This window comes from Ranitomeya imitator, chromosome 6 (genome assembly GCF_032444005.1).
Source record: "Ranitomeya imitator isolate aRanImi1 chromosome 6, aRanImi1.pri, whole genome shotgun sequence".
In the NCBI taxonomy this organism is placed as follows: Eukaryota; Metazoa; Chordata; class Amphibia; order Anura; family Dendrobatidae; genus Ranitomeya; species Ranitomeya imitator.
In genome coordinates this window covers 201,845,209-201,870,708 of record NC_091287.1, presented here as the reverse complement: position 1 = coordinate 201,870,708, position 25,500 = coordinate 201,845,209, and the positions used below count along the sequence as shown (strand labels likewise).

The 25,500-nt window shown below is 44.2% G+C and overlaps 1 protein-coding gene across 3 annotated transcripts in view; it reads right to left on the bottom strand.

Annotated features, from left to right (window-relative positions):
* Positions 1-25,500, bottom strand: part of LOC138642334 (protein Shroom4-like) — a 1,359,201-nt gene that overhangs the window by 27,499 nt on the left and 1,306,202 nt on the right. For 2 of the 3 annotated variants that reach the window (XM_069730433.1, XM_069730434.1), the window contains one exon: positions 8,798-9,070. The exons of the other annotated variant lie outside the window; for it this stretch is intronic. In XM_069730433.1, coding sequence (XP_069586534.1) covers positions 8,798-9,070 — 273 coding nt within the window. The remainder of the gene's footprint in view (positions 1-8,797; positions 9,071-25,500) is intronic. 3 annotated transcript variants of the gene reach the window in all.

The window sequence follows — 25,500 nt, the reverse complement described above, 5'->3', positions numbered from 1 at the left end:
AAAGGGAGATGGCAGCCATGAAATTCCTTCCGTTATCACTCACTACCTTGCCTGCCTCAAGATCTACTGTGCCCAGCCACGACTGCATTTCTGTCTGCAAAAACTCGGACAGAACTTCCGCGGTGTGTCTGTTGTCGCCCAAACACTTCATAGCCAATACAGCCTGCTGACGGTTGCCAGTAGCTGGCCCATAATGGGACAACTGGTGTGCAACAGTGGCAGCTGCGGATGGAGTGGTTTGCCGACTGTGGTCTGTGGACGAGCTCTCGCTTCTGCAGAAGGACGAGAAGGAGTAGGAGGAGGGGGTGCGAACACCTACAGCCAACTGTTTCCTAGACCGTGGGCTAGGCAGAACTGTCCCGAAATTGATGTCCCCTGTGGACCCTGCATCCACCACATTCACCCAGTGTACCGTGATGGACACGTAACATCCCTGGCCATGCCTACTGGTCCATGCATCTGTTGTCAGGTGCACCTTTGTACTCACAGCTTGCCTGAGTGCATGGACGATGCACTCTTTAACATGCTGGTGGAGGATTGGGATGGCTTTTCTCGAAAAGAAGTGTCGACTGGGTAGCTCGTAGCGTGGTTCAGCGTAGTCCATCAGGGCTTTGAAAGCTTCGCTTTCAACTAACCGGTAGGGCATTATCTCTAACGAGATTAGTCTAGCTATGTGGGCGTTCAAACCTTGTGTACGCAGATGCGAGGATAAGTACTTCCTTTTTCTAACCAGAGTCTCATGTAGGGTGAGCTGGACCGGAGAGCTGGAGATCGTGGAACTAGCGGGTGTGCCGGTGGACATGGCAGAATGAGAGACGGTTGGAGACGGTATTGTTTCCGCCGGTGCCCTACATGCAGTGTTTCCTACTACGAAACTGGTGATTCCCTGACCCTGACTGCTTTGGCCTGGCAAAGAAACCTGCTCAGATACTGCAGGTGGTGCGGAAAATGGTGGCCTTACAGTGACGGCAGGGATGTAGCGTTGCTGACCAGCTTCATTGGCCGAGGGTGCTACAACCTTAACCCTGCTGTTCTGTTGGTCAAAAATGACCGACTTTGAACTTCAATATTCTTTAAAATATTCAAGATGCGGCTCTGAAACCCGTGGCCGACCGACCCATCCTCATTTAAGTCAATCAACCACAAGTTTCAGAACCGCATCTTGAACACCCCAAAAAATACCAAAGTTCAAAATAGGTCTCCCCAGACCGAACAGAACAGCAGGGTTAAGGGACATTTGGTAGTTAGTCCAGGCTTGCAAATGCATGGTGATTAAATGTCTATGCATGCAACTTGTATTGAGACTTTTCAGATTCTGACCTCTGCTTAAGGTAGTTGAACATTTTTGACAGATGACTTTGCGCTGATCAATTGGATGTTGTTTAAAAAAATGCCAGACTGCACTCTTTCGAACCTCGGATCCCTTTTCAGGCATTGCAGACTGAGCTTTAACCGGATGGCCACGCTGTCCTCCAACAGGTTTTGGCTTTGCCACGCATTTTGTCCCATCCATGGGCCCGGCAGATGGAACTTGTTGCGATGTTGATGCCTGCTGCGGCCCCTCCTCCTCCGCTTCAGAACTACTGCCGCCTGCACCCTGTTCCCCTAATGGCTGCCAATCGGGGTCAACAACTGGGTCATCTATAACCTCCTCTTCTAGCTCGTGCGCACCTTCGTCTGTGTCAACGTGTAAGTCGGTGGTAGAGCGTTTGTGACGGGGCAACATAGTCTCATCAGGGTCTGATTCTGGATCAGTACCCTGCAAGGGCAATGTTGTGGTCTGAGTCAAAGGACCAGCATAGTAGTCTGGCTGTGGCTGTGCATCAGTGCACTCCATGTCAGATTCAACTTGTAATGGGCATGGCCTGTTAACTGTTTCACTTTCTAAGCCAGGGACGGTATGTGTAAAGAGCTCCATGGAGTAACCCGTTGTGTCGCCTGCTGCATCCTTCTCTGTTGTTGTTTTTGCTGAAGAGGACAAGGAAGCGGCTTGTCCCTGACCGTGAACATCCACTAACGACGCGCTGCTTTTACATTTACCAGTTTCAAAAGAGGAGGCAAAAGAGCTAGATTATGAGTCAGCAAGGTAAGCCAAAACTTGCTCTTGCTGCTCCGGCATTAAAAGCGGTTTTCCTACTCCCAAAAAAGGGAGCTTTCGAGGCCTTCTGTAGCCAGACGACGAATCTGGCTCCACAGCTCCAGACTTAGGTGCAATATTTTTTTTCCCACGACCACCTGATGCTCCACTACCACTACCATCATTACCAGCTGACAATGAACGCCCACGGCCACGACCTCTTCCACCAGACTTCCTCATTGTTTTAAAAACTTAACCAAAGTAACGGTATTTGTTGCTGTCAAACAACTTACACGGTGAGCTATAACTTCAGTATGATTTAGATATCCCTTTACAGGTGGGTGAGACCGCAAGGAAAATCAGGCACAATGTAACACACTCTGTTTTCGGTGGCACCAAATGAGAGAGATGCCACACACGCAGGACTGTCACTCAAGCACAAATGTCAATATTGATCTCCCACTTTTTTTTTAATTTTTTCATGGAGAATTTAGAAACCAAATAAAAAAAAAAGATTTTTTTCAGGGAGAATTTAGAAACCAAATTAAAAAAAATGATTTTTTCAGGGAGAATTTAGAAACCAAAAAAAAAAAAGCTTTCTATGGCACACTATTTGAGAGAGAGATGGCACACCCAGGTATCAAGACTTGCACACAAGCAGAAAGGCCAATATTAATCTCCCACTGATTTTTTTTATTTTTTTCAGGGAGAATTTAGAAACCAAATAAAAAAAAAATAGGCTTTCTATGGCCCACTATTTGAGAGAGAGAGATGGCACACCCAGGAGTCAAGACTGGCACACAAGCAGAAAGGCCAATATTAATCTCCCACTGATTTTTTTAAATTTTTTCAGGGAGAATTTAGAAACCAAAAAAAAAAAAAAAGAGTCTTTCTATGGCCCACTATTTGAGAGACAGAGATGGCACACCCAGGAGTCAGGAATGGCACACAAGCAGAAAGGCCAATATTAATCTCCCACTGATTTTTTTTTATTTTTACAGGGAGACTTTAGAAAACAAATTTAAAAAAATGATTTTTTCAGGGAGAATTTAGAAACCAAAAAAAAATAATGATTTTTTTAAGGGAGAATTTAGAAACCAAAAAAAAAAAAATAGGCTTTCTATGGCCCACTATTTGAGAGAGAGAGATGGCACACCCAGGAGTCAAGACTGGCACACAAGCAGAAAGGCCAATATTAATCTCCCACTGATTTTTTTTTTTTTTTCCAGGGAGAATTTAGAAACCAAATAAATAAATAAATAAATAGGCTTTCTATGGCCCACTATTTGAGAGAAAGATGGCACACTCAGGACTGGCACACAAGCCCAAAGGCCAATATTAATCTCCCACTGTTTTTTTTTTTTATCAGGGAGAATTTATAAACCCCACAAAAAAAAACAGAAAAATAAAAAGGCTTTCTATGGCCCACTATGTGAGAGAGATGGCACACACAGGGATGGCACTCTAGCAGAAATGCCAATCTTAATCTCCCACAACTTATTTTTTTAGGGAGAATTAAAAAAAAACAAAAAAAAACAGGGACTGTCCTACAATTACTATCTCCCTGCAGTAATCTCAGCCAGGTATGGCAGGCAGCAATAAGGAGTGGACTGATGCACAAATTAAATAAAAAGTGTGGACAAACAAACAAGATAGCTGTGCAGAAAGGAAGGAACAACAGGATTTGTGCTTTGAAAAAAGCAGTTGGTTTGCACAGCGGCGTACACACAGCAATGCAGCTATCAGGGAGCCTTCTAGGGCAGCCCAATGAGCTACAGCGCTGAGAAAAAAAAAATGTAGCTTCCACTGTCCCTGCACACCGAAGGTGGTGTTGGACAGTGGAAATCGCTACAGCACAAGCGGTTTGGTGGTTAATGGACCCTGCCTAACGCTATCCCTGCTTCTGACGAAGCGGCAGCAACATCTCCCTAAGCTCAGATCAGCAGCAGTAAGATGGCGGTCGGCGGGAACACCCCTTTATAGCCCCTGTGACGCCGCAGACAGCAAGCCAATCATTGCAATGCCCTTCTCTAAGATGGTGGGGACCAGGACCTATGTCATCACGCTGCCCACACTCTGCATCCACCTTCATTGGCTGAGGAATGGCGCTTTTTGCGTCATTGAAACGCGACTTTGGCGCAAAAGTTGCGTACCGCATGGCCGACCCCACACAGGGGTCGGGTCGGGTTTCATGAAACCCGACTTTGCCAAAAGTCGGCAACTTTTGAAAATGAACGATCCGTTTCGCTCAACCCTAATTGTGACATTTGGACTGTAGATCAGCCTGGAAGTGTGAAATGCACTGCAGAAAAAAAGAATGTTATTTCTTTGTTTATTTTTTTTTTAAATTGTGAAAAGTTTTTTCAGAGGGTCATTTATTATTCAACCCCTCAACCCACCAGAATTCTGTTTGGTTCCCCTTAAGTATTAAGAAGTAGTTCAGGCACAAAGAACAATGAGCTTCACATGTTTGGATTAATTATCTCTTTTTCCAGCCTTTTCTGACTATTTAAGACCCTCCCCAAACTTGTGAACAGCACTCATACATGGTCAACATGGGAAAGACAAAGGAGCATTCCAAGGCCATCAGAGACAAGATCGTGGAGGGTCACAAGGCTGGCAAGGGGTACAAAACCCTTTCCAAGGAGTTGGGCCTACCTGTCTCCACTGTTGGGAGCATCATCCGGAAGTGGAAGGCTTATGGAACTACTGTTAGCCTTCCACGGCCTGGACAGCCTTTGAAAGTTTGCTCCCGTGCCGAAGCCAGGCTTGTCCGAAGAGTCAAGGCTAACCCAAGGATAACAAGGAAGCAGCTCCGGGAAGATCTCATGGCAGTGGGGACATTGGTTTCAGTCAATACCATAAGTAATGTACTCCACCGCAATGGTCTCCGTTCCAGACAAGCCCGTAAGGTACCTTTACTTTCAAAGCGTCATGTCAAGGCTCGTCTACAGTTTGCTCATGATTACTTGGAGGACTCTGAGACTGACTGGTTCAAGGTTCTCTGGTCTGATGAGACCAAGATCGAGATCTTTGGTGCCAACCACACACGTGACATTTGGAGACTGGATGGCACTGCATACGACCCCAAGAATACCATTGCTACAGTCAAGCATGGTGGTGGCAGCATCATGCTGTGGGGCTGTTTCTCAGCCAAGGGGCCTGGCCATCTGGTCCGCATCCATGGGAAGATGGATAGCACGGCCTACCTGGAGATTTTGGCCAAGAACCTCCGCTCCTCCATCAAGGATCTTAAGATGGGTCGTCATTTCATCTTCCAACAAGACAACGACCCAAAGCACACAGCCAAGAAAACCAAGGCCTGGTTCAAGAGGCAAGAAATCAAGGTGTTGCAGTGGCCTAGTCAGTCTCCTGACCTTAACCCAATTGAAAACTTGTGGAAGGAGCCCAAGATTAAAGTCCACATGAGACACCCAAAGAACCTAGATAACTTGGAGAAGACCTGCATGGAGGAGTGGGCCAAGATAACTCCAGAGACCTGTGCCGGCCTGATCAGGTCTTATAAAAGACGATTATTAGCTGTAATTGCAAACAAAGGTTATTCCACAAAATATTAAACCTAGGGGTTGAATAATAATTGACCCACACTTTTATGTTTAAAATTTATAAAAATTTAACTGAGCAACAAAACTTTTTGGTTTGTAAGATTTATGCATCTGTTAATAAATCCTGCTCTTGTTTGAAGTTTGAAGGCTCTAACTTATTTGCATCTTATTAAACCTGCTAAATCTGCAGGGGGTTGAATACTACTTGCAGGCATTGTATATCCTAATTAATCGCCCCCATATGAACACCCTCTATCAATAAGGATTTAAGTTCATTTTCAAAGAGTGACCTTGGATTCGAAGACTATTTCCTATACATCTATTCATTGTGAAGTAAGTCTAAATTTAAACTCTCATATAGACCCGCGTTGATCAATAGTATTGCCCCTCCTTTGTCCTCTGGACAGAACAATAAGTCAGTATTACTTTGGAGAGCATTCATACCTTTTTCTGATGGGGTTAAATTTGATTGATTTTTATTAGAGGTATTCTATAAAGCAATAAGTTCTTTTTCTACCAATTCCTGGAAGCGATCTAAAACAGGGGGCCTAGATTGTATAGGATAGAAAAAAGGGTTAATGAGAATGAACTGTTCCTGGATTCAGTATGTGTATTTGATTCGGACTGTAAAGTTCTAAGATCACAAAGATATTTAAGTTCAATAAAAGAATGAATGTTCGCTGATACTGCATAGCTTGTCTTGTTCTGGTTTTTGTCAGTCATAACTGAATGCAAGAAATGACATTTTAAAGTTCAGTTCCTAGCAAATTTATTAACATCCAAGATTGTATGGAAGACATCCATGGGATTTGTGGGAGAGAAATTTGCGCTTCAGGCAAAATATAACTTGATAGATTCTGAACCGAATTTATTACCTTTGCTTCTTGAATTTCAGTGAGAGTCTTCTTACAACGATGTTTGCACCCTGCCCTCCTCCGTTTTTTAAATTTTTATTGATCATTTTATTTCCAGAAAAAATGGAGGTGGGAATGTTACAGAGGATGCAAAAGGTCACGTTTCACTAGAGCCAAACAACAAGTGAGTTTGATTGATTACATGATCCTTTACCTTGTAGGACTACAAATCCCATATGTAAACCAAGTTTGAATGCGAGCAATAAGAAAATGGTGACTTTTTCTACCCAGTATAGTATGCAGTACAATGAAATAATACGAATCATTCAAAAATTCATCCCGATATTGAATCAGGATGACAAATTGCAAGCGATATTAAAAGATACAGATATTAGATTTGTTGCAAGTAAAGCCCCGGCCTTCCGTTCTATATTGTCTCCAAACCTTTTTAGTCACAAACACACATGGCTGAAACTTGGCTTACACTAAAAGGGTTTTTCCAATGTGGTGACAATATATGCTTGTGTTGCAAATATGTCCAGAAATCCAAGACATTCCTTTCTTCAACAGCTGGCAAAGTGGACAATATAAATAGTTTCTTGAATTGCAACAGCAAAGGAGTCATTTACCTCATTGAATGTACAGTTTGTAACAATCAATATGTAGGGTGTACAACCGGTGTCCTAAAAAAGCGCACTCGCAGACATCTCTCAGATATAACAAGCACAACTGCGTGAAATATTGACTATTGAACAGGTACATAATGCAGTGAGAGGAGGCGATTTTAGGAGAAAGATTTTGAACAGTCTTTTTGGATATTTATATTAAACACAAGACATCCATCGAACAGGACTTAATATACGACATGACCTCATCCTGCAATATACAAAGAGGCTGCACTCTATCCTGCCAAAGCATGTCTAATATGAAATACATGAAATATGAATAGCAAAATGGCTTTTGAACATTAGGAAAATATTTGAGAGACGCTTTGCACAGAATTTGATCAAATAGTGTGAGCCCATCAACCATCGTCAAGGTGGTCTCATTAAAACTGATGGGTCCCTGACCTCCCTGTCCAAATGTGAACACTTACTGAAGGCTAATGTCTGTATGTCTGGGTGAATCTGGACACCTCTGTCAGCAAAGCCTACATATGGGTTGGCCGGAACCAAGTGTGATTAGATTAATTAAATTAAATTAATTAAAAACCAAATGGTGACGGGAGGAGTGCTCAGTCAGTAAGCTAACATAGAAATGACAGAAAAAAGACTGGCACATCCAAACTAGTGGACCCATCGGTTTTAATGAGACCACCTTGACGATGGTTGATGGGCTCACACTATTTGATCAAATTCTGTGCAAAGCGTCTCTCAAATATTTTCCTAATGTTCAAAAGCCATTTTGCTATTCATATTTCATGTATTTCATATTAGACATGCTTTGGCAGGATAGAGTGCAATCTTTTTTGTGTATTGTGTATGGAGGTAGCGGCTCCTGGTATGCACCTATTCACACTAGTTTGGATGTGCCAGTTGTTTTTCTGTTTTTTTCTCTCATCCTGCAATATACATGATAATGTTTTGATATATACATTAAAGCACTGCATCTATTGACGTGGGATTTTTTTTATGCTTATAGGTACCCTTTTATTTGCGCTATAGAACATGTAATTATCTTCTACCTTGTCCCCTTCGTTTTTCTTTTAAATGTGTATTTGCTCTGTTTTTAAGTCTCTGTTCACACAACTGTATGATGCTTTCCAAATTGCGTGCTATTACTTAATGTGGGTAATGGGTTAATCTGTCCTCAGGTGTTTGCACTCTTAATTTAACATCAACGTACCTACCCATTGGAATGATACAGGTGTGTGCCCTGACAAACTTTTATTCTCAGAGCCATGCTTGTTCACACTGTCTAACAGCCATGAATAAGGCTCATCGGAGCTGAAACACATCGGTTGTATCCACTGTGGCCAGAACCGCACTTACCATGTTTTTATGGATATGATTTATTTCTTCAATAAAATTGGACATTTTATTCACCTGCTTCTATGCTGGATTTTTCCTCTTTGTTTGCCTCAGCCGGATCCCAGGATTTTCCGTGCACTTCCCTGTAGGATTGTAGCTACATCAATAGTGAGCTGACTCTCCTTTTTACCCTCCTCCACTTGTTTCCATTATGTATTCAATGGTTTTATGTACTCAGCATTCGATATGTTTCACATTATCCCAGAAGTGCTAATATTCTGTTAAAAATATTAATATAACAAAATAATGTTTCTTAAAATGTGGTGGTACCTTTGCTTCCATTGATGGCATTGGGTCTTCATAATTCAAGGTGCTCTCCACTCTTCTCAGCCGTCCAGACAGGGACAAAAGTAAGCTGACCACCTTGTCTAGGTCTCCAATAAAGATTAGAAACTTATCATACTCATTAGGCTTGCAAATGTCTTTCAACAGATTCTTCAGCTCATGGCCAAGAGATGCATTTGCGTTAATGTCTTCCTGCAATCCTTGCTGGGCTTCGTGGAGGACAGAAAGTTTTCTGCTAATGCTTTCTATTAGCTGTAGCTGTTGTTTTAAAAAAAACAGTAAAAAACTGGTAGTAAATGTTTTTAAATTGCTTTTATGTTAAGTTTTTCATTGTAGAGTTTGACAAATCTCTCAGCAAAAAGACTATAGGAAAATGCACGCAAATTGATTATATACTTTTAAAGACCATATGGTATTTGCACGGTCTTAAGGCCCCGTCACACATAGCGACGCTGCATCGATACCGACAACGATCCGGATCGCTGCAGCGTCGCTGTTTGGTCGCTGGAGAGCTGTCACACAGACAGCTCTCCAGCGACCAACGATCCCGAGGTCCCCGGTAACCAGGGTAAACATCGGGTAACTAAGCGCAGGGCCGCGCTTAGTAACCCGATGTTTACCCTGGTTACCATCGTTAAAGTAAAAAAAAAAAAACGCTACATACTTACCTATCGCTGTCTGTCCTCGGCGCTCTGCTTCTCTGGTCTGGCTGTGAGCACAGCGGCCGGAAAGCAGAGCGGTGACGTCACCGCTCTGCTTTCCGGCTGCCCGCCGCTCACAGCCAGAGCAGAGAAGCAGAGCGCCGAGGACAGACAGCGGTAGGTAAGTATGTAGCGTTTGTTTTTTTACTTTTAGGATGGTAACCAGGGTAAACATCGGGTTACTAAGCGTGGCCCTGCGCTTAGTTACCCGATGTTTACCATGGTTACCAGCGAAGACATCGCTGAATCGGCGTCACACACGCCAATTCAACGATGTCAGCGGGACCTCAACGATCAAAAAATGGCCCAGGCCATTCCGACACGACCAGCGATCTCACAGCAGGAGCCTGATCGCTGGTACGTGTCACACATAGCGAGATCGCTACTGAGATCGCTGTTGCGTCACAAAACTTGTGACTCAGCAGCGATCTCGCTAGCGATCTCGCTATGTGTGACGGGGCCTTTACAAAATTCTCATTGGGGTCTGTTACAAACCCCCAAATATAACAGAAAGCATGGAAAGTCTACTTCTAAAGCAGATAGATGAAGCTGCAACCCATAATGAGGTCCTGGTTATGGGGGACTTTAACTACCCGGATATTAACTGGGAAACAGAAACCTGTGAAACCCATAAAGGCAACAGGTTTCTGCTAATAACCAAGAAAAATTATCTTTCACAATTGGTGCAGAATCCAACCAGAGGAGCAGCACTTTTAGACCTAATACTATCTAATAGACCTGACAGAATAACAAATCTGCAGGTGGTCGGGCATCTAGGAAATAGCGACCACAATATTGTGCAATTTCACCTGTCTTTCACTAGGGGGACTTGTCAGGGAGTCACAAAAACATTGAACTTTAGGAAGGCAAAGTTTGAACAGCTTAGAGATGCCCTTAATCTGGTTGACTGGGACAATATCCTCAGAAATGAGAATACAGATAATAAATGGGAAATGTTTAAGAACATCCTAAATAGGCAGTGTAAGCGGTTTATACCTTGTGGGAATAAAAGGACTAGAAATAGGAAAAACCCAATGTGGCTAAACAAAGAAGTAAGACAGGCAATTAACAGTAAAAAGAAAGCATTTGCACTACTAAAGCAGGATGGCACCATTGAAGCTCTAAAAAACTATAGGGAGAAAAATACTTTATCTAAAAAACTAATTAAAGCTGCCAAAAAGGAAACAGAGAAGCACATTGCTAAGGAGAGTAAAACTAATCCCAAACTGTTCTTCAACTATATCAATAGTAAAAGAATAAAAACTGAAAATGTAGGCCCCTTAAAAAATAGTGAGGAAAGAATGGTTGTAGATGACGAGGAAAAAGCTAACATATTAAACACCTTCTTCTCCACGGTATTCACGGTGGAAAATGAAATGCTAGGTGAAATCCCAAGAAACAATGAAAACCCTATATTAAGGGTCACCAATCTAACCCAAGAAGAGGTGCGAAACCGGCTAAATAAGATTAAAATAGATAAATCTCCGGGTCCGGATGGCATACACCCACGAGTACTAAGAGAACTAAGTAATGTAATAGATAAACCATTATTTCTTATTTTTAGTGACTCTATAGCGACAGGGTCTGTTCCGCAGGACTGGCGCATAGCAAATGTGGTGCCAATATTCAAAAAGGGCTCTAAAAGTGAACCTGGAAATTATAGGCCAGTAAGTCTAACCTCTATTGTTGGTAAAATATTTGAAGGGTTTCTGAGGGATGTTATTCTGGATTATCTCAATGAGAATAACTGTTTAACTCCATATCAGCATGGGTTTATGAGAAATCGCTCCTGTCAAACCAATCTAATCAGTTTTTATGAAGAGGTAAGCTATAGACTGGACCACGGTGAGTCATTGGACGTGGTATATCTCGATTTTTCCAAAGCGTTTGATACCGTGCCGCACAAGAGGTTGGTACACAAAATGAGAATGCTTGGTCTGGGGGAAAATGTGTGTAAATGGGTTAGTAACTGGCTTAGTGATAGAAAGCAGAGGGTGGTTATAAATGGTATAGTCTCTAACTGGGTCGCTGTGACCAGTGGGGTACCGCAGGGGTCAGTATTGGGACCTGTTCTCTTCAACATATTCATTAATGATCTGGTAGAAGGTTTACACAGTAAAATATCGATATTTGCAGATGATACAAAACTATGTAAAGCAGTTAATACAAGAGAAGATAGTATTCTGCTACAGATGAATCTGGATAAGTTGGAAACTTGGGCTGAAAGGTGGCAGATGAGGTTTAACAATGATAAATGTAAGGTTATACACATGGGAAAAGGGAATCAATATCACCATTACACACTGAACGGGAAACCACTGGGTAAATCTGACAGGGAGAAGGACTTGGGGATCCTAGTTAATGATAAACTTACCTGGAGCAGCCAGTGCCAGGCAGCAGCTGCCAAGGCAAACAGGATCATGGGGTGCATTAAAAGAGGTCTGGATACACATGATGAGAGCATTATACTGCCTCTGTACAAATCCCTAGTTAGACCGCACATGGAGTACTGTGTCCAGTTTTGGGCACCGGTGCTCAGGAAGGATATAATGGAACTAGAGAGAGTACAAAGGAGGGCAACAAAATTAATAAAGGGGATGGGAGAACTACAATACCCAGATAGATTAGCGAAATTAGGATTATTTAGTCTAGAAAAAAGACGACTGAGGGGCGATCTAATAACCATGTATAAGTATATAAGGGGACAATACAAATATCTCGCTGAGGATCTGTTTATACCAAGGAAGGTGACGGGCACAAGGGGGCATTCTTTGCGTCTGGAGGAGAGAAGGTTTTTCCACCAACATAGAAGAGGATTCTTTACTGTTAGGGCAGTGAGAATCTGGAATTGCTTGCCTGAGGAGGTGGTGATGGCGAACTCAGTCGAGGGGTTCAAGAGAGGCTTGGATGTCTTCCTGGAGCAGAACAATATTGTATCATACAATTATTAGGTTCTGTAGAAGGACGTAGATCTGGGGATTTATTATGATGGAATATAGGCTGAACTGGATGGACAAATGTCTTTTTTCGGCCTTACTAACTATGTTACTATGTTACTATGTTACATATTACAATATGTAATCTAATTTCCCTATAATTTATCTGACAGCTGCAAGGACTGCTTGGGATTTCAGATACACGGTAGCTTGGCCAAATGCTGTGAACTCCCTGAGATTACACAAAGACAGCACCTTGGCCAAACGCTGTGAACTCCCTGAGATTAAACAGACACAATAACTTGTCCAAATGCTGTGAAGTCCCTGAGATTACACAGATTCACTACCTTGGCCAAACGCTGTGAACTCCCTGAGATTAAACAGACACAATAAGGCTACGTTCACACTAGCGTTATGCTAGTTTGCATCGGGTTTGCGTCGGGTGACGCAGCGGCGACGCATGCGTCATGCGCCCCTATATTTAACATGGGGGACGCATGCGTTTTTGTTTGTTGCGTTGTGCGATGCATGCGTCTTTTTTGCCGCAAGCGTCGGACCAAGAAAACGCAACAAGTTGCATTTTTCTTGCGTCCAAATTTCGGCAAAAAACGACGCATGCGTCGCAAAACGCAGTGTTTTTGCGTGCGGTTTGGTGCGTTTTTGCATGCGTTGTGCGTTGCGTCGCCGACGCAGCGGCGCACAACGCTAATGTGAACGTAGCCTAACTTGTCCAAATGCTGTGAAGTCCCTGAGATTACACAGATTCACTACCTTGGCCAAACACTGTGAACTCCCTGAGATTACACAAAGACAGCACCTTGGCCCAACGCTGTGAACTCCCTGAGATTAAACAGACACAATAACTTGTCCAAATGCTGTGAAGTCCCTGAGATTACACAGATTCACTACCTTGGCCAAACACTGTGAACTCCCTGAGATTACACAAAGACAGCACCTTGGCCCAACGCTGTGAACTCCCTGAGATTAAACAGACACAATAACTTGTCCAAATGCTGTGAAGTCCCTGAGATTACACAGATTCACTACCTTGGCCAAACTCTGTGAATTGCCTAGGATTACACAAAGACAGTACCTTGGCCAAATGCTGTGAACTGCCTGGGATTACACAGTCAGCACCTTGGCCAAATGCTGTGAACTGCCTGAGATTAAGCAGACACACTACCTTGGCCAAATGCTGTGAATTGCCTAGCATTACAGAGACAGTACCTTGGCCAAATGCTGTGAACTCCCTGACATTACACAGATACAGCACCTTGGCCAAATGCTCTGAACTCCCTGACATTACACAGATACAGCACCTTGGCCAAATGCTCTGAACTCCCTGACATTACACAGATACAGCACCTTGGCCAAATGCTGTGAACTGCCTTGGCCAAACGCTGTGTCTGACTCTACTCACAAATATATAAAATTGCTGGAATAAAACACACAATTTAAAAACTGAGCGAAACATCTTTTCATAGTTTTTCAAGTGATACTTCAAACATGTTCACACTATCTTATTTTGAAGTGAATGGCCAGCCTTAGATGCATTTTATAATTTTAATATTAGTAGGTACAATGTTTTTTTGCTGATGTATTTTTTGTATTTCTTTACATAATAAGATCCTTAGTTTCCAGTGTATTTATTTATTAGATACACGGGTAGAAAGAAACTTTTGCCCAGACTTTGAGCTTCAGGTTGACTACTTATGGGTTGGTGTTGAAGGTACTTGGAGTCTAAAGAATTTTAATACAAAAAACTGCAAAATTTGATGAGTAAAAATCCCGTCTGTGTCACTAACTTATTTAACCATTAGAAAAAAGTGGGCAGAAAAGCGGGCAGAAAAGCAAGAAGAAGATATATCTTATATAAATAAATTGCACTTTTTATTTAATATACAAATAGTATTTGCCAAAAAAATGAAACAATAAGTATAAAAGAAATGCCTCCAATGTGAGGGACGCCAGTGGCTAAGGACACCATTACACACACACATTGCTAGTAGTTATGTATTGCGAATTGCAGTAAAAGATGTAAAATATGCTATCATTGGCTGTGGAGAAAAGAAGATTCAGCTTGCCTAATATGGCCTACATGGAGTGCCTCAAGGGGTGTGATGTGATATCTAAAGGACTTGTGCTACACTACGATACACAAAGCAGAGAAAAGAGAAGAATGGAAGAGGCGTGCTTTGAAAGCTGGAAGCTACAAATGGCCACAATGTCTTTACATGCTGAGGCATTATTCTGCTCATTGACAACAAGGTGCCTATGACAACCCCAGAGCATTATCCCTCCTCCACAATGATGTTAAAACCATTTCCAACCCATTTTATTCTGATTTTTCAAAATACATGTCCTGCTGAGAAAGTGAGTGCACCCTGCACTATCTGCTGGCAAAAGTCAGTACTGATCAGAAGAAATTCAGTAAAAAAAAAAAAAAAGTGTGAGCGGATGTTGGACTGCAACATGAAAATCATAATTTTAGAGCACGTCATATATTGTTGGACTGGAAAGAGTTAATGCCAGAAGAAGTACGTAGATTTGCAGTTATTGGGTCAGCAGATAGATGGCGTTCTAGGCACGATGGACTTTAGTGCTCAGCTACCGGCTTTGGAACTTTATGTCGTCTTCACCTGTGTGGAGGAGCAGCTGTGGTTCCTGACCGCTCTTCAGTGATACCATTTACAGAAGATGTCAGAGGGAGGAAATGTCCTGAACTGACTTGTTGCAATGGTGGCACCCCATCACAGGTATTAAGCTCTAATGCATGTAGTGCCCCAGCATGTGTCCCAGCATGCAGCATCCCAGCATGCAGCGTCTCAGCATGCAGCGTCTCAGCATGCAGCGTCTCAGCATGGAGTGTCATAGCATGGAGTGTCATAGCATGTAGTGTCTGTCACAGTTCACGGGGATGATACCTTTCTCATCCTCACCACTCACACCAATTTGTCATGAACCGGGGTTGTTTGGTTTACCATGGTTCTTTCCGAATTGGATTTATCTATATCCCACTTCCCAGTTCTGGTTTGGAACTTGCAGCTCTCTGGCGCCCCACTTACCCTCAGGTAAGACCGGGTACTGCACCTAGGATAATTAGTCACCAGAAAGGCTGCCTTACTTTGCACTGGCTAAGGGGTACACTGCAGCGAGGGCGATATAACTACTCCCACTCAGACGGTAACGATAATCATCAATGCCGCCACCACTACAAAGCCTCCTAACGCACAGGACAAATTCCGCTGCCACCAGCTCCGATTTCTTAAATGGCTCCGGAGCCAACCCAGATTAGTAGCATAATTCACTTCAGAGGACGTAACTGTACGTTATAGAGCAAGGAGAGACAAAGTTAGTAATTTTATATTTTACTCAAAAAAAAAGTATGCAGTGTTTACAGAAGTATAAAAAGGTATTGTAAAGAAGACAAATATAATATGTACAATACAATCACAAATAAAATGGGATTAACGTTGAAAAATCACTTTTATTTCATTTTATCATCTTATCTCATGGCCGACCGTGTGCTGTGTGGAAGGGCGAGCATATATCCAGATGCATCACCCCTCTGTTTAGCAGCTAGACCCCGGACAAAGACACTTGAAGACTCCTGCTTCACTCAGTTATTTCCTAGCCTAAAACCAAAGCCCTCCCCCTGTGGTGAAGTCGCTTAGAGGCTGGATACTGCCCTGTCTTAGCAGTATGAAAATCCATAGTCCCACATATCTTGGCGTACGAACCTCATAGAAAGATGACACCCATGTCATTATGCTCAGCGTGCCATAGGGATTAGTTTAAATATAGACATGGGGTAGCTGGGGGACCCAATTCTGTAGTAATCCATTTCTCAATTGTGCTGGTTCTGGAACCTAGAAAACTCACTGGCTGATAGTTCTTCCGAAGCCCATGTCAAAAATGTATTTGTCCCACTTCTATCATTATTCAATGCTATGATATTTACATTTGCAAGGACAAAGAAACCTGGGTTTTTTTTCATTGCTTTGATTTGTACTTTCACTTTGAAGCCATACAAATTCCTGAAGGAGGGGGTAAATGATGGGTTTAGGGTTACACACACAGACAGAGAATAGAAGGGGAAAAGTGGGGTCAGAAAGGCCCACAGCTTGTGTCTGAAAAACAATATACTTTTAGGTAGATACTCAAGCATGGCATATTCACATTATCGTGAGAGTAACCATCCTCCCCAAATCAGTCCCCAATATAACATCAGTGGGCAAGTTATTGGACAGCCACACTTCCTTCACCCCGCTCCCGGCACTCCAATCTATATACACCCGGCCATTGGCAGGGGACAGCGGATGCCTCCAATCCCGCTGACAGTCAGGGTTTTCCCTGGAATAATCTCTTCAGGGGCTGCCAGTTTGGGTCAGATGAGGGTTCGTTCAGCCCCGGTGTCTTGAGGACTGAGCGGTATGGCCCCCCCACGGTGACATGCTGCACGTTGTCATACACCCTGTTGTGAATTCTGTGGTCGAGCTCCCTCCTGTGGTCACAAGTGGTACTTCGGCTGATTCTGTCTATGGGCTTCCGTTGGTGGATGTGAGTGGTACTGCGGCTTCTGAGTTTCCTTCCTCAGGTGATGAGGTTAAGTCGTTAGGTGCTGCTCTATTTAACTCCACCTAGTGCTTTGATCCTGGCCTCCAGTCTATGTTCTAGTATTGGTCTTGCTTCCTCCTGGATCGTTCCTGTGGCCTGTCTTCCTGCATAAGCTAAGTTTTGCTTGTGTTGTTTTTGTGTGCTATTTTTTCTGTCCAGCTTGCTGTATTGGTTTTTCTTGCTTGCTGGGAGCTCTGGGACGCAGAGGGAGCACCTCTGTATCGTTAGTCGGTGCGGAGGGTCTTTTTGCCCCCTCTGCGTGGTTGTTTGTAGGGTTTTGTGTTGACCGCAAAGCTATCTTTCCTATCTTCGGTCTGTTTAGTAAGTTGGGCCTCACTTTGCTAAATCTATTTCATCTCTGCGTTTGTATTTTCATCTCTACTCACAGTCATTATATGTGGGGGACTGCCTTTTCCTTTGGGGTATTTCTCTGAGGCAAGGTAGGCTTATTTTTCTATCTTAGGGCTAGCTAGTTTCTCAGGCTGTGCCGAGTTGCATAGGGAGCGTTAGGCGCAATCCACGGCTGCCTCTAGTGTGGTTGGATAGGATTAGGGATTGCTGTCAGCAGAGTTTCCACGTCTCAGAGCTCGTCCTATGTTTTTTGGTTATTGTCAGGTCACTTTGTGTGCTCTGAATTTCAAGGTCCATTGTGGTTCTGAATTACCTATTCATAACAGTACTGGAGGCCCAAAGTACTAATGCTTCTCAATAGAGGGAAAAAAGAAGTTCTGAGACCATTCTTTTTCTTTGCACTGTGTTTTGCCTTTTTTTTCCCCTTTACATCAGGGTGGTTCAGAACACAGGTGTGGACATGGACATTCAGGGTCTGTCCTCTTTGATGGATAATCTCACTATAAGTGTACAGAACATTAAAGATTTAGTGGTTCAGAATCCTATGTTAGAACCTAAAATTCCTATTCCTGATTTGTTTTCTGGAGATAGAGCTAAATTTCTGAGTTTCAAAAATAATTGCAAACTGTTTCTGGCTTTGAAACCTCGCTCCTCTGGTGACCCAGTTCAACAAGTTAAGATCATTATTTCTTTATTACGTGGCGACCCTCAAGACTGGGCATTTTCCCTTGCGCCAGGAGATCCTGCATTATGTAATATTGATTTTTTCTGGCGCCCGGATTACTGTACGATGAACCTAATTCAGTGGATCAGGCAGAGAAAAATTTGCTGGCTCTGTGTCAGGGTCAGGATGAGATAGAGATTTATTGTCAGAAGTTTAGAAAGTGGTCCGTGCTCACTCAATGGAATGAATGTGCGCTGGCAGCTATTTTCAGAAAGGGTCTCTCTGAAGCCCTTAAGGATGTCATGGTGGGATTTCCTATGCCTGCTGGTCTGAATGAGTCTATGTCTTTGGCCATTCAGATCGGTCGACGCTTGCGTGAGGGTAAATCTGTGCACCATTTAGCGGTATCATCTGAGCATAAACCTGAGCCTATGCAGTGCGATAGGACTTTGATCAGAGCTGAAAGGCAAGAACACAGACGTCAGAATGGGCTGTGTTTCTACTGTGGTGATTCCACTCATGCTATCTCCGATTGTCCTAAGCGCACTAAGCGGTTCGCTAAGTCTGCCATCATTGGTATGGTACAGTCAAAATTTCTTTTGTCCGTTACTTTGATCTGCTCTTTGTCTTCCTATTCTGTCATGGCATTTGTGGATTCAGGTGCTGCCCTGAATTTGATGGACTTGGAGTTTGCTAGGCGCTGTGGGTTTGTCTTAGAGCCCTTGCAGTGTCTTATTCCATTGAGAGGAATTGATGCTACGCCTTTAGCCAAGAATAAGCCTCAGTATTGGACCCAGCTGACCATGTGCATGGCTCCTGCGCACCAGGAGGATATTCGCTTTCTGGTGTTGCATAATCTGCATGATGTGGTCGTGTTGGGGTTGCCATGGCTACAAGTCCATAACCCAGTATTAGATTGGAAATCTATGTCTGTGTCCAGCTGGGGTTGTCAGGGGGTACACGGTGATGTTCCATTTCTGTCTATCTCATCATCCACCCCTTCTGAGGTCCCAGAGTTCTTGTCTGATTACCGGGATGTATTCGATGAGCCCAAGTCCAATGCCCTACCTCCGCATAGGGATTGTGATTGTGCTATCGATTTGATTCCTGGTAGTAAGTTTCCTAAGGGTCGATTGTTTAATTTATCGGTACCTGAGCACGCCGCTATGCGGAGTTACGTAAAAGAATCCTTGGAGAAGGGTCATATTCGCCCGTCATCATCGCCATTGGGAGCAGGGTTCTTTTTTGTGGCCAAGAAGGATGGTTCGCTGAGACCTTGTATTGATTACCGTCTTCTAAATAAAATCACGGTCAAATTTCAGAACCCCTTGCCGCTGCTATCTGATTTGTTTGCTCGGATTAAGGGGGCTAGTTGGTTCTCCAAGATAGATCTTCGTGGTGCATATAATATTGTGCGTATTAAAAGGAGCGATGAATGGAAAACTGCATTTAATATGCCCGAGGGCCATTTTGCGTACCTAGTTATGCCATTCGGACTTGCCAATGCTCCATCAGTATTTCAGTCCTTTATGCATGACATCTTCCGAGAGTACCTGGATAAATTCCTGATTGTATACTTGGATGATATTTTGGTCTTCTCGGATGATTGGGAGTCTCATGTGAAGCAGGTCAGAATGGTGTTCCAGATCCTGCGTGCTAATTCTTTGTTTCTGAAGGGATCAAAGTGTCTCTTTGGTGTTCAGAAGGTTTCATTTTTGGGGTTCATTTTCTCCCCTTCTACTATCGAGATGGACCCTGCTAAGGTCCAGGCCATTTATGATTGGACTCAGCCGACATCTCTGAAGAGTCTGCAAAAGTTCCTGGGCTTTGCTAATTTTTATCGTCGCTTCATCTGTAATTTTTCTAGTATTGCTAAACCTTTGACCGATTTGACAAAGAAGGGTGCTGATTTGGTCAATTGGTCTTCTGCTGCTGTGGAAGCTTTTCAAGAGTTAAAGCGTTGTTTTTCTTCTGCCCCTGTGTTGTGTCAACCAGATGTTTTGCTTCCGTTCCAGGTCGAGGTTGATGCTTCTGAAATTGGAGCGGGGGCTGTTTTGTCGCAAAGAGGTTCTGATTGCTCGGTGATGAAGCCATGCGCCTTCTTTTCCAGGAAGTTTTCGCCTGCTGAGCGAAATTATGATGTTGGCAATCAAGAGTTGCTGGCCATGAAGTGGGCATTCGAGGAGTGGCGTCATTGGCTTGAAGGAGCTAAGCATCGTGTGGTGGTCTTGACTGATCACAAGAACTTGACTTATCTCGAGTCTGCCAAACGGTTGAATCCTAGACAGGCTCGTTGGTCGCTGTTTTTGTCCCATTTTGACTTTGTGGTTTCGTACCTTCCGGGCTCTAAAAATGTGAAGGCGGATGCCCTGTCTAGGAGTTTTGTGCCCGACTCTCCGGGTTTGCCTGAGCCGGCGGGTATTCTCAAAGAGGGAGTAATTGTGTCTGCCATCTCCCCTGATTTGCGGCGGGTGCTGCAAAAGTTTCAGGCTGATAAACCTGATCGTTGCCCAGCGGAGAAACTGTTCGTCCCTGATAGGTGGACGAATAAAGTTATCTCTGAGGTTCATTGTTCGGTGTTGGCTGGTCATCCTGGAATCTTTGGTACCAGAGATTTAGTGGCTAGATCCTTTTGGTGGCCGTCTCTGTCGCGGGATGTGCGTTCTTTTGTGCAGTCCTGTGGGATTTGTGCTCGGGCTAAGCCCTGCTGTTCTCGTGCCAGTGGGTTGCTTTTGCCCTTGCCGGTCCCGAAGAGGCCTTGGACACATATCTCTATGGATTTTATTTCGGATCTCCCCGTCTCTCAAAAAATGTCGGTCATTTGGGTGGTTTGTGATCGCTTCTCTAAGATGGTCCATTTGGTACCCTTGTCTAAATTGCCTTCCTCCTCTGATTTGGTGCCATTGTTCTTCCAGCATGTGGTTCGTTTGCATGGCATTCCAGAGAACATCGTTTCTCACAGTGGTTCCCAGTTTGTTTCGAGGTTTTGGCGGGCCTTTTGTGCTAGGATGGGCATTGATTTGTCTTTTTCCTCGGCTTTCCATCCTCAGACAAATGGCCAGACTGAACGAACCAATCAGACCTTGGAAACATATCTGAGATGCTTTGTTTCTGCTGATCAGGATGATTGGGTGTCCTTTTTGCCGTTGGCTGAGTTCGCCCTTAATAATCGGGCCAGCTCGGCTACCTTGGTTTCGCCGTTTTTCTGCAATTCTGGGTTCCATCCTCGTTTCTCTTCAGGGCAGGTTGAGTCTTCGGACTGTCCTGGTGTGGATACTGTGGTAGACAGGTTGCAGCAGATTTGGACTCATGTAGTGGACAATTTGACCTTGTCCCAGGAGAAGGCTCAACGTTTCGCTAATCGCAGACGCTGTGTGGGTCCCCGACTTCGTGTTGGGGATTTGGTTTGGTTGTCATCTCATTATATTCCTATGAAGGTTTCCTCTCCTAAGTTTAAGCCTCGTTTCATTGGTCCGTATAGGATTTCTGAGGTTCTTAATCCTGTGTCTTTTCGGTTGACCCTTCCAGATTCTTTTTCCATCCATAACGTATTCCATAGGTCATTGTTGCGGAGATACGTGGCACCTATGGTTCCATCTGTTGATCCTCCTGCCCCGGTTTTGGTGGAGGGGGAGTTGGAGTATGTAGTGGAGAAGATTTTGGATTCTCGTGTTTCGAGACGGAAACTCCAGTATCTGGTTAAGTGGAAGGGTTATGGTCAGGAAGATAACTCCTGGGTCTTTGCCTCTGATGTCCATGCTGCCGATCTTGTTCGTGCCTTTCATATGGCTCATCCTGGTCGGCCTGGGGGCTCTGGTGAGGGTTCGGTGACCCCTCCTCAAGGGGGGGGTACTGTTGTGAATTCTGTGGTCGAGCTCCCTCCTGTGGTCACAAGTGGTACTTCGGCTGATTCTGTCTATGGGCTTCCGTTGATGGATGTGAGTGGTACTGCGGCTTCTGAGTTTCCTTCCTCAGGTGATGAGGTTAAGTCGTTAGGTGCTGCTGTATTTAACTCCACCTAGTGCTTTGATCCTGGCCTCCAGTCTATGTTCTAGTATTGGTCTTGCTTCCTCCTGGATCGTTCCTGTGGCCTGTCTTCCTGCATAAGCTAAGTTTTGCTTGTGTTGTTTTTGTGTGCTATTTATTCTGTCCAGCTTGCTATATTGGTTTTTCTTGCTTGCTGGAAGCTCTGGGACGCAGAGGGAGCACCTCCGTATCATTAGTCGGTGCGGAGGATCTTTTTGCCCCCTCTGCGTGGTTGTTTTTAGGGTTTTGTGTTGACCGCAAAGCTATCTTTCCTATCTTCGGTCTGTTTAGTAAGTTTGGCCTCACTTTGCTAAATCTATTTAATCTCTGCGTTTGTATTTTCATCTCTACTCACAGTCATTATATGTGGGGGGCTGCCTTTTCCTTTGGGGTATTTCTCTGAGGCAAGGTAGGCTTATTTTTCTATCTTAGGGCTAGCTAGTTTCTCAGGCTGTGCCGAGTTGCATAGGGAGCGTTAGGCGCAATCCACGGCTGCCTCTAGTGTGGTGGGATAGGATTAGGGATTGCGGTCAGCAGAGTTTCCACGTCTCAGAGCTCGTCCTATGTTTTTTGGTTATTGTCAGGTCACTTTGTGTGCTCTGAATTTCAAGGTCCATTGTGGTTCTGAATTACCTATTCATAACAACACCCTCCCAACCGACCCACCCACCAAAAGAACTGCTGCATTAGGCCTTGAGGCCTTGCTGGGGGGTTCTTCTGCTTCTCCGGACAGTGAGCGCTGATGTGACCAGTCTGCTTGCAAGAAAAGCACTAGCGTAGGTCGTTGGTAGGTCTGATGCTGTTGGCTACAGGAAGAGGGCCTCTGTTGAGATAGCTGGCAGGGGTACTGGCGTTGGTTGCAGGCTTACCCCCTTCTTCAGCTGGTGGTCACTGGCTTCCGCACTTCCGGTTGACCTCATATGCATGGGCAATCTTTAGTCACATCTTTGGGCTCTCTGTCCATCACAAACTGTCGCACCTCAGCTAGGGAAAGATGTAAGAACTGATCTTTGACCATCAGGTCCCGCAGCTGTGCAAAGGTGGTCACTGACAGTCCTTGGGTCCACTGGTCAAAGTGGGTCACAAGTCCATGCGCCACATCAGCGTAGCTGTCGTGTGGGCCATGTTGGAGGTTCCGGAACTTTCTATAGTAAACCTCAGGTGTAAGCTGGTACTTTGTTATCAGGGACTGCTTCATGGCCTCAATCTTCATCTTGGTCTAGCGGGAGAGAAGCAAACACCTCCAGAGCTTTGCCTTTTAGCCCTGGGGTCAAGTATCGGGCCCATTCATCATTCGGCATCCAACACTGTCTGCAGGCCTTTTCAAAGGCCCTCAAAACAAGTGTCCAAGTCCCCCGTTGTTTTCCATCACAAGAAAGTGCTCTGGCCAGGGTTTAGGGATCTGAATGCTGCTTGACTTGCTGCTGGACTGGGACGACCTTGGCCCCTGGAGTCTGTCTAGCTCCAGCTGGTGCTCCCACACCGCTTGCCGCTCGGCTCTCTCCACCTATCGCTTGGCTTTGGCCTCCTGCTGTTATTGCTGGATGCAGAAGAGGAAGTGCCCCAAAATGTATATCTTTACATAGAGATGTGTTTAGTGATAAGATCCTGCCATGTGTTCCACATGAGGACCTTCCATCTTGCTCCATGTGCTGGTAAAACAGGTTCATTCAGGATTGAGGGGGATGTACCTTTCCCAGTGGACAATAGACTTGTGACCTCATCCCCACACACCTGGGGCTGGACACACCTCTTCTTGGCTGGACATAAAAGGACAACGTATGTGCTTGGAGGTCTCTGGCCTTGCTGGTTTCCTGGGACGATCATGGACATACATGGTGGCTTAAGTATACTTTGTATCCCCTTTTCTTACTAGGCCATGTAACCTCTTAGGCCTTAGGGTTAGTAAGCTATAGATTGGGAGGGCTGATATTGTATGTGTGATTTGGGTAATCGGGCAGTTAATTGTGGGTTTTTATATTGTGGTGATATTGTTGTGATATTACAGGACATTGTGGGTTATTACTGTGTGATATTGTGGGGATATCACTGTAAAACTGGAGTGATATTACTGTATCAGAGTTGTTATATCCATATATTTATATACATATATATTTATAGTCGCCAGCTTGGGTATAAATATATATGTATGTTATAGACTGCAGACTTGTGTGTGTGTAATAAATATCCTTTATTGTTTCACTGTTTTGTCTCAGTTAGTGTATAGTATAAGGAAAAGATAAAGTTGAGGCGTATTTAGTGGATATTAATTATTAATAGTCAAGTTTGGCGATAATAGTTAATATCGGACCTCAATAGAGGTGCAAGGAGGGTTCCTCCTTTGGTTAGTAATTTTTGGAGGAAAACCCTGCCCTTTATCACTGGATCAGCCTCAGATGTCCATCACGGTCGTCGGCGGGGAGTTGTTCCAAGGCTGCCAGTAGGTTGGGGTCCAATCTGCCCTGGTTGCAAGGCCAGCATTCAGTGGTTGGACCCCTGCTGCAGCACCATTTTTGCTTGTGCTGGCTTCTGCAGCCACTGGGCTCTGAGACCGGGCTTAGTCTGCTTCAGATTGCAACAGTTCTGTTACCAATTGAGCCTTGGTTTTGCCATGGGGTTCCAGGCCATGGTACGTGCATACTCCAACAAGAGTGTTCTACTTCTGCTGGGTGTACCAGCCTTCTCGTTTTGCGGCCATCATTGCCAAATAAAAGATAGGATAGAACAACAAAGAGAAATGGAAGGTGTAATTGCTATACACACAATTGTCTCAGGACTAGTAAACACTGGGCTTGTTCTCCAAAACTTTTTTGCCCCAAGTCCTCGCAAGAACTGTGCAAGTTTTTAGTGAGAGGAATGATTGCTCAAACCGGATCACTAATGCACTATGATCCCACTGCGCTGCCACCAATATGTCATGGTTCACGGGGAGGATACCTTTATCATCAGCACCACTCACACCAATTTGTCATGAACTGGGGTTGTTTGGTTGTCCTGATTATTTTCAAAAGGGATTTATCAATATCCCACTTCCCAGTTCCGGTTTGGAACTTGCAGCTCTCTGGTGCACCCCTTACCCTCAGGTCAGACCGGGTATTGCACCTAGGATAATTAGTCACCAGAAAGGCTGCCTTACTTTGTACAGGCTAATGGGCACACGGCAGCGAGGGCGATATAACTACTCCCATTCAGGCGGGAACAATAATTATCAATGCTGCCGGCGCCTCAAAGCCTCCCAATGAACAGGACAAGTTCCGCTGCCACCAGCTCTGATTTCTTAATTATTAATGAGTCTGGAGACAATCCAGATTAGTACCGTAATTCACTTCAGAGGACGTTACCGTACGTTATAGAGCAAGGAGAGATAAAGCTAGTAATTTTATATTATACTCC